This window comes from Lontra canadensis, unplaced genomic scaffold (genome assembly GCF_010015895.1).
Source record: "Lontra canadensis isolate GAN:19392208 unplaced genomic scaffold, GSC_riverotter_1.0 scaffold35, whole genome shotgun sequence".
Taxonomy (NCBI): Eukaryota; Metazoa; Chordata; class Mammalia; order Carnivora; family Mustelidae; genus Lontra; species Lontra canadensis.
In genome coordinates this window covers 380,867-390,913 of record NW_022631029.1, presented here as the reverse complement: position 1 = coordinate 390,913, position 10,047 = coordinate 380,867, and the positions used below count along the sequence as shown (strand labels likewise).

Here is a 10,047-nt window from a genome sequence, read left to right as displayed (position 1 = left end):
GGTCACTGTCGACTGGCCAATATACTGAATATATTCTACTGTAGGATTTTGGTAGATTCCTGTCTCACATTGAGGTGTTTCATCCAGTTTCAGTTTATCTTTATGTATGGTGTAAGAGAATAGTCTAGTTTCATTCTTCTGCATGTGGCTGTCCAACTTTTCCAGCACCAATTATTGAAGAAACTGTCTTTTTTCCATAAAATATTCTTTCTGCCTTAGCAAAGATTAGTTGACCATAGAGTTGAGGGTCCATATCTGCTGCATTTCTGTACACTAAAATGACACAGGAGGAAGACAAATTAAGGCATCAATTTCACTTATGATAGCACCAAAACCCATAAAATACCTTGGAATAAACCTAACTAAAGAGGTAAAGAATCTATACTCTAGAAACTATAGAACACTTATGAAAGAAATGACTATACAAAAAGATGGAAAAATATTCCATGTCCATGGATTCAAAGAATAAACATTGTGAAAATGTCTGTGATGCCCAGAGCAACCTATACATTCAGTGCACTCTCTATCAAAATATCAACAACATTTTTCACAGAGCTTGAACAAACAATCCTAAAATTTGTATGAAACCAGAAAAGACCCCAAAGATACAGATGTAGTGAAAAGAAGAGGCATATGCACCCCAAAGTTCATAGAAGCAATGTCCACAATAGCCACACTGTGGAAAGAGATGAGATGTCCTTCAACTGATGAATGAATAAAGATATGGTGAATATATACAATGGAATATTACTCAGCCATCAGAAAGGATGGATATCTTTTGCTTTGACATGAATGTCAGTAGAGGGTATTATGCTGAGTATAATAAGTCAAGCAGAGAAATACGAGCACCATAAGGTTTTACTTATATATGAAATGTAAGGAATACAGCAGAGGATCATAAGGGATAGGAGGGAAAACTGAATGGAAAGAATCAGAGAGGGAGATAAAACATGTGACACTAGGAAACCAACTGAGTGGTGTGGAAAGGGATATGGGTAGGCCAATGGTGTAATTGGGTGATGGGTATTAAGTATAGCATGAGATGCCATGATCACTGGTATTCATAATGATGAATCATTGAGCACTGCATCAAAAACTAGTGGTGTGATATATCTTGGCAAATTAAATTTAAATAAAATAAATACACAATAAATAAATAAATAAATAAATAAATAAATAATAAAGAATTCACATTTAAAAAAAATAATAAAATAATTCATATTTAAATGTAAGGGCACAGAGCACCTGGCTGTCTCAGGCATTGGAGCAGGCAACTCCTTTATTTTTTTTCTTTAAAGTTTTTTTTATTTTTAAGTGATCTCTACCAACAACATGGGGCTCAAACCCACAAATCTGAGTTTAAGAGTCACCTGCTCCACCAACTGAGCAAGCCAGGCAACCAGAACATGCAATGCTTGATCTTAATGTTGTGAGTTCAAGCACTACATTGGGCATAAAGATTACTTTAAAAATAAATAAAAAGGGCACTTCAATGGCTCAGTCAGTTAAGGATCCAACTCTTGATTTTGCTCAAGGTATGATCTTAGGGCATGGATTCAACTGCCATGTCAGGCTCCATGCTCAGTGGGGAGTCTGTTTAAGGATTATCTCCCTCTGTCTCTGCCCTTCCCCAGACTGGTGCATGTATACACTTTCTCTTTCCAAAATAAATAAATAAATAAATCTTTAATAAACAAACACATAAAGTAAGCAAGTCACATTTATATTTTAGCAATGCTGAATTCACTTTATCCATTCCATTTCAGCAATGGAGCAGAAACTTCATAATGATTTTATTATAATTTTTTACTTCCAAGTAATGTTGGATTTCAATGCAAAATACCTCCACCCAAGAGTAGAAAAATGAATTAATTGAGAGAACATAACTTACTTTACTTACTCCAAAACAATTTTATTGGATAAATGTATATATTACATTCCTATTTCTGCTTTAAGAAATTATCACACTAGAGGCTTCAAAGAAACTAATTTAGGATTTTACTGTTTTGAAGGTCAGATGCCTGAAATAAGCCTCAGTGGGCTAAAATCAAGAAGTCTGCAGTGCCTGCTTTCTGTTGAATGTTATAGGAGAGACTCCTTTTCCCCCTTAATTGCAGTTTCTAGCAACAGCAAGCAGTCTTTGGCTCATTGCCCTTTCCCCATCTCCAAAACCAACAATGTAGCATCTTCACATCTCTCTCTCATTCAGCTATTCTGTCTGTCTCTCCCATATTCAGAGGACCATGATGATTTCAGTAGCTCCACCTGCATAATCTTAGCCAATCTAAGTTTAAGTACAAGCCTTAGCAGCCTTATTTCATTTACTACCTTAATCTCCCTCTTCCTTTAAAGAATAACATATTCAAAGTTTCCATGGATCAGCATGTGGTTGAATTCAGGAGGTTCTTATTCCCCCTATTAGAAAGCCTTTTTCAAAAGTATTTTATTTGGTGCCACTCAAGGGTCCTTCTATAAAAGAAACAAATACAGAATTTGTAACAGTCCCTAGAATGACTGTATACACTAATCATTCAAAATTTTATGCAAACGTGGTGTGTGTGTGTGTGTGTGTGCGTGTGTGTGTGTGTGTGAAAAAGACCTACAACACCTTCACCTTACTTAGTCACAGGGCCACAGTCTTGCTACTCAAAGAGTGGTCCACAGACCATGACCTGCAGCATCAACAACACTTGGGCGCTTCTTAGAAATGCCGAACTGGGGCACCTGGGTGGCTCAGTGGGTTAAGCCTCTGTCTTCGGCTTTGGTCATGGTCTCAGTGTCCTGGGATCAAGCCCTGCATCGGGCTCTCTGTTCCAAGGGGAGCCTGCTTTCTCCTCTCTCTCTGCCTGCCTCTCTGTCTGCTTGTGATTTCTGTCTGTCAAATAAATAAATAAAATCTTAAAAAAAAAGAAATGCCAAATTCCTGGATCCACCTGTACCTGCTAAGCAGAATCTGTATTTAAGCTAGAATCCTAGGTGATTCCTATGCACTTTGAAGTTGAAGAAGTGCTAGTCTAGAGTACATTTCCTCACATTTTCAATTTGACATATGAGGCAAAGTCATTACTTGTTCTGGGATCTGTCCTGCTCATTGGAAATGTTTAGCATCCTCCCTCAGACATTGGCAGCTATGCCCATGGGACAAGAACCACTTCTGGTTCTAAGCACTGGCACAGAGTTTGAGAACTGGGACATCCTGACAGAATGAAGTTAACACCCACCCCTTTCTGCAATGATAATTTTGAGAAGATCACTAAATTCTTCAAGCATCATTTCTCCATGGGGAAAAAATTTATACTGTGTTTCCCCACAGAATGGACTTGTATAAAAATTAAATCCAGAAACTCCTATAAGGTGCTAAATTCAGGTTGTAATGCATAAAATATCTCACCATGTATCTTACAATTAACAAACATTTTATAATTACATTTTCATAGTCTAAACTTGTGATAGAATTGTGAAATTCATAATTGTTTTGGCTAAACTGTTATGAAGCCAAGGAGTGTAGTGCCCAGGGTTTCATATTAAAGGAACAACTTTTTCATGTTTGTTTAAAAAGCAGAAAGTATGAACACTGGGGTACATAGGGCTCTTCTTTTCACTATATCTATATCTTTGGGGTAAATACCCAGTAGTGCAATTATAGGGTCACAGGGTAGCCCCATAGAAGCAATGTCCACAATCACCAAAACTGTGGAAAGAACCAAGATGCACTTCAACAGACTAATGGATAAAGAAGATATGTGACTGGAGGAGATTATGCTGAGTGAAATAAGTCAAGCAGAGAGAGTCAATTATTATATGATTTCACTTACTTGTAGAGCATAAGGAATAACACAGAGGACATTGAGAGAAGGAGAGGAGAAGGGGTTTGGGGGAAATTGGAGGGAGAGATGAACCATGAGAGACTGTGGACTCTGAGAAACAAACTGAAGGTTTTGGAGGGGAGAGGCATGGGGGGTTATGTGAGCCTGGTGGTAGGTATTAAGGAGGGCACATATTGCATGGAGCAGTGGGTGGGTGCATAAATGATGAATCTTGGAACACTGGAAAAATTAAGTTAAATTAAAAAAAAACAAATAAAAAGGGAAAAGTAACTTGCTAGAGATGTCAGGGATATCATCCACCCCAAGTCAATGCTTTGAAGGACAAAAGGGATCTAGTCAGGATCAATTTATCAGTCTTAAACAGGAGAAAATGTTCACTCAGGGGTGGGATAAGGCACTGGGAGTTTAGATCTCTGAAAAGCAGAAGAAGTCATAGAAAAAGAGTAAGAAAAACTGACTACCTGGCTTAACATCTGGTCTCCCATGAACAGAAATCCCAAGAGGAAAACTTTCCTTTCTGTCCACACTAGTGTCCTGCAGGGAAATCATGTGCCTACAGGTAGGAGGAACCAGAGGGAAATGTGCCTTATGAGCAGACCAAAGTAACTGTAAATATGTGCTCTGCTGCAGTCTCTCAGCATGGGCAACTTTGTAAAGGACAAGACCTGGTCTTTTCTTGTGCAGTCCTAAGTGTGGGTGGGGCACTGAAGACTGATTCATTCCTGCTTTCTTGTCTGGGGACAGAGCTTCATCCTCCATCATCTATCAACCAGACAGGTATTATTGATTTTCATGTAGAGACCTTCTTCTCTGAAACCCTATCAAGATGAGTTTTACTGCCTATTAGCAACAGGGCAGGAGAAGATAAGAAAGTGAGTCAAGGGCATTTACCTGAGGTCATCTGAAGGCCAGTCAAGCCCAACCCAGATCTGAGAGTTTGCTGTGGTTATTTGCTGGATTGATTAAGAAATTTACTGGTTGATTCATGTATATACTTATGATGTTAAAAATAGAAGTGAACATGGAACTCCAAAATGCAAGGTTTAAGGTTTGCAGATAATAATAATAAGGGAAACCCAATTCTGTGAGGGATAGGAAGCATAAAAGTAAAACATGATACCAAGGATCTTTGCAATTAACCAGAGTAGAAAAGTCAAGTATTAGATGTGGAAGGATATACAGTGAAGTGAGTATACAGTGAAGTGAGGATACGTTTTTTCATGTTTAAGATGGGACATATTAGACTACATTTCTATATTGAGAAGAAAAGTCCAGATGAAAGAATTCTCACAGATATGTCTATGCAAGAGCCACCCATAAAACATACGTATCACAGACCTCCTTTCTTGAGTATTCAAATGAAATTTTTTACAAGGATTATGTGAAAAAGTGTATGCTAATGAGCTTCCTTTACAATTACCTCATTACCTGTGAGCCACAGTATGTGCTGGGTTAGCTAGTCACACACTTTCTCTGTTAAAAATTGTCTGTGGGAGGTTTTGTTTTTTCTGTTTTTTTTTTTAAATTGCATTCTTTTATTTTTTTTTACTGCATTCTTTCAAGCAAAGTATTGCTATTTATTTCACCAATTCGACTACTTGCCATTTTTTCTTTTTTAAGTATGTGTAGATGTATTTGTGCAGAATGTGTGAGTGTTTAAATTTTGAGTTTTAAGTCTCTGAGTTAGTCATAATATATTCCCTATACTGATTTTCTACTTTTTGTTTGTTTGTTTTGCTGGAACCATTGATATTACCATAATATTCTTCACTTGTTCATACTTTTTTTCCAAAGACTAAAAATGAATGTCCTTCTGCATATTTATTGTTCACAAATTGCCCTCTTTATCCAACTTGTGTTCACATCTCCATATACCTTATTGTTCCTTTTTCCTTTTATTATTGGCTCTATTTCTGAAATAGAAATGCCATCATTTGAAAGGAATTATTCTTATTAAATTTGACCATGAATCACCTTTACCTTCCATAAGCATTCTTTCATCTGTTTCTGGGAGATGAAACTAAAATTTTAGATACTGCTTCTCTCCATGTTAAAAGACTTTTCAAATTCTGTCCTAAGTCCTTGGCAATCTAACTTATATTTGAATAGGCACAGGAAAACAAGTCTTTTGCTGTCTGCTATCTGATAATAAAAATGCCCAAATTTTGTGAAATTTTGTTTTATTCTTTTTACTCATTTTTCTCTTGTGACAGTCACTCTGTAAGGTGTTTCACACCATAAAGAAGTCACTACTTTGTGTTGTGGACAAATTAAATTTAGCTCTCATTATTTTTGCTGGGTATAAATGGGTTGTAACCAGACGGGGATGACATGAGCACCAAAGAAGCTTTCCTTCCTTGCAGTCTCTCAGGACAACTGAGCTTATTAGATCATTTAATTCTTTATGTCCATCTAATTTCTCCCTCCCTCTGTCTATTGGTCTCTATCTCTCTGTCTATTGAACAGAATTTTTTTTTTCTAATGTTATTTTTGTAATTTCTAATTTAGATTCAACTTAATTTAATGAACATATTGTGTATTATTAGTGTCAGAGTTAGAATTTAGTGATTCAGCAGTTGCGTATAACACCCAGGGCTCATTCCATCAAGTACCCTCCTTAACGACCATCTCCCAGTCACCTCATCCCCTTACCTACTCCCTTCCTGCAACCCTCAGTTTCTGTCCTATAATCAAGTCTCTTATGGTTTCCCTCCTTCTTTGTTTTTACCTTCTCTTATTTTTCATTCCTTTCCCCTATGTTCATCCATTTTATTTCTTAAGTTCTTACATATAAATGAAATCGTATGGTATTTGTCTTTCTCTGATTTATTTTGCTTAGCATAATAAATGCTAGCTCCATCCACATCTTTGCAAATGGCAAGATTTGATCCTTAACAGCTGAGTAATACTACATTGTGTATATATACCACATCTTCTTTATCCACTCATCTGTGGATGGTCATTCTCTTTCCATTTTTTGTCTATTGTGGACATTGCTGCTATAAACACTGAGGTGCATGTGCCCCATTAAATCACTATGTTTGTACCTGTTGGATAAATGCCAAGCAGTGCAATTGTAGCATGGTAAGGTCGCTCTTTTTTGAACTTTTTGAAGAACCTTCATCCATACTGTTTTCCAGAGTGGCTGCACCAGTTTGCATTCCCACCAACAGCGTATGAGGGTTCCCCTTTCTCCACATCTTTGCCAGCAACTGTTTCCCCAATTGTTAATTTAAGCCATTCTGACTGGTGTGAGGTGGTATCTCATTGTGATTTTGATTTGTATTTGCCTGATGATGAGTGATGTAACCACACATTTTTCATGTGTCTCTTAGCTGTTTACAATTGTATCAAAAAACCATAAGATATCGAGGAAGAAACCTAACCAAAGAGGTAAAATATCTTAGTTTGAAAATTGTAGAATACTTTTGAAAGAAATTAAGGAAGGCACAAAGAAATGGAAAACATTCCATGCTCATGGATTGGAAGAACAAATATTATTATAATGTCTATGCTACCCAAAGCAATCTACACATTCAAAGCAATCCTTATCAAAATACCACCAGCATTTTTCACAGAGCTGGAACAAATAATCTAAAATGTGTATGGAACCAGAAAAGGCCCTAAATGTTGAACACTTTTTTTTTATGTTTCTTTATACACAGGTCAGAAAGTGGCCATTACAAAATGGAACCCCAAGATGATTTGTCCCTGTGAAGCTACAAATAGGAATTTCTGGGTGCTAGTTTTACATTCTTTATGGGAAAGGTAATATGATATTCCTAAACAGTGTGTTAGAGTGGGTGGGGAAGAGGTGAGAAAGACGTAGAAGTAATACACACCAATAGGACATGGTGTGCTGTGTTGCATGTTTGTGACACTGTGTGTGTGTCTGTGTATGTGTGTGCACGTGCATGTGGGCATCTTAATGAGTGAGAGGAGTCCTCAGAGAAGTGATACACAGGGTCCTCTATTTCAATGTGAACTTTATAATACACAGGCCAAACTCAATCACCATGTGATACTAAGGAAGGATAGTCAACTGACAGAACCCTATTGCAACCATTATAAAGTGCAAGAGGTACATAGTGGGGACAAGGAATTCTCTGTGTCTTGAACTTCAAGCAACTGTGAGGCCACATGATTCTGTGAAATTCACTGCCACTACCTCTCATCACTCTCTTCTTGTCCATTTCCCTTAGCACACTGGCTTCTTTCTGAACTTTGATTTTCTGATGGAAGCATTGCCTCAAGACCTTTTCCCCAGCTTTCCCCTCTACGAGGAAGACCTCCCTTCTTCCACCCTCTCTTCCATAGGTCTTTGTTCAAAGGTCACCTTCTTAGCTAACCTTGACTGAATACTCAATATAACACCTAACACATTCTCTCCCTTAATCAGCTTCTGTTCTGTTCATATCATCTCTCCCACCTCATGATTATTTAATCCTTATATATGCAACTAACCTATTACCATAATTGAATTGTAGGGACATTTTCTTTTCAACACCCTGCTTTATTACTAGAGTTTCCAAAACATGATCAATGCGCTATATAGTCCCCCAATGCATGAAATATTTTCTTCCTAAAATGGTAAAATACCTGACTTTTGGGGGAAACATCTGATGTTATGAAGAAAATTACTAATCAGAGAGAACTAGGGATGCTCTTAAGGGGCTCAAATCCATTCACAAAATATTGCAATTAGTGGGGCACCTGGGTGGCTCAGTGGGTTGGGCCTCTGCCTTCGGCTCTAGGTCATGATCTCAGGGTTCTGGGATCTAGCCCCTCATCGGGCTCTCTGCTCCACGGGGAGCCTGCTTCCTCCTCTCTCTCTCTCTGCCTGCCTCTCTGCCTACTGTGATCTCTATCTGTCAAGCGAATAGATAAAGTCTTAAAAAAATTAAAAAAATTATTGCAATTAGTTTCTTCACTGGAAGTATAAATTGTTTCATTTCCACAATGTGAGGAAGGACTATTTGTGTGAAAATTAGTTCTGTTATTTTCCCCTGTGCTGGTAATCAACTGCAACACATGGACCCAGGAAACAATACAGGAATTTCAGAGTTCCAGCTTCTGGGATTTTCAGAGAAACCAGAACTGCAGCCCCTCATATTCGGGCTTTTCCTCTCCATGTACCTGATCACTGTGGTGGGAAAAATGCTCCTCATCCTGGCTGTCAGCTCTGACTCCCACCTCCACACCCCTATGTACTTCTTCCTTGCCAACCTGTCCTTTGCAGACATCTGCTTTACCACTACCACAATCCCAAAGATGCTGTGGAACATCCAGACTCAGAGCAAAGTCATTACCTATGCAGGATGCATCACACAGATGTATTTTTTCATGCTCTTTACAGGATTAGATATCTTTCTCCTGACTGTGATGGCTTATGACCGCTTTGTGGCCATCTGTCACCCACTGCGCTACACAGTCATCATGAGCCCCTGCCTTTGTGGACTTCTGGTTCTGGTATGCTGGATCCTGAGTGTCTTTCATTCCTTACTACACACTTCCATGGTGTTGCGGCTGTCCTTCTGCACAGAGGTGGAAATCCCCCACTTTTTCTGTGAACTCAATCAGATGATCCAACTTGCATGTTCTGACACATTTCTCAATAACATGGTGATATACTTTGCAGCTTTGTTGTTGGCTGTTGGTTCCTTCATTGGGATCCTTTACTCTTACTCTAAGATAGTTTCCTCTATATCTGAAATATCAACAGCTCAGAGCAAGTATAAAGCATTTTCCACCTGTGCATCTCACCTCTCAGTTGTCTCCTTATTTTATTTTACGTGCTTAGGAGTGTACTTTACTTCTGTAGCTACCCAGAACTCCCATTCTAGTGCAGTAGCCTCAGTGATGTACACTGTGTTCACACCCATGCTGAACCCCTTCATCTACAGCCTGAGGAACAAAGACATAAAGTGCTCTCTGGTGAGATTCTACGGGATGGTGGCCCTAAAATGGACAACTTTCCTGGAGCTGAAGAAGCACCCATGATTGCAGGGCCCAAAGCCTGAGCCAAATGTTGAGATCCCTTAATCAGATTGTGAAAGTGGAACATATATCTTCTATATTTTTTTCCTGTAATATCTACTTTTTTTTACATCTCTGCATAATTTATGTAACTCATTCTATTAAGATCTGTGATAATTCTGATATCCAAGAGATTTTCCCTTTGTCATTTTCCTACTTTCTCAATGTCATTCCTAACCTTGGA

General features: G+C 38.3%; 1 protein-coding gene across 1 annotated transcript; it reads left to right on the top strand.

The window, feature by feature from the left end:
- The first annotated feature begins 8,858 nt into the window (after positions 1-8,858).
- On the top strand, positions 8,859-9,827 carry LOC116874040 (olfactory receptor-like protein OLF4). The gene has a single exon (XM_032868469.1). It carries the CDS (start codon positions 8,859-8,861, stop codon positions 9,825-9,827), a length of 969 nt encoding a protein of 322 aa, XP_032724360.1.
- Positions 9,828-10,047: the final 220 nt, after the last annotated feature.

What these genes read in the sequence shown, in the direction of transcription:
- LOC116874040 (XM_032868469.1), top strand. Translation starts at nt 8,859, where the DNA reads ATGGACCCAGGAAACAATACAGGAATTTCAGAGTTCCAGCTTCTGGGA.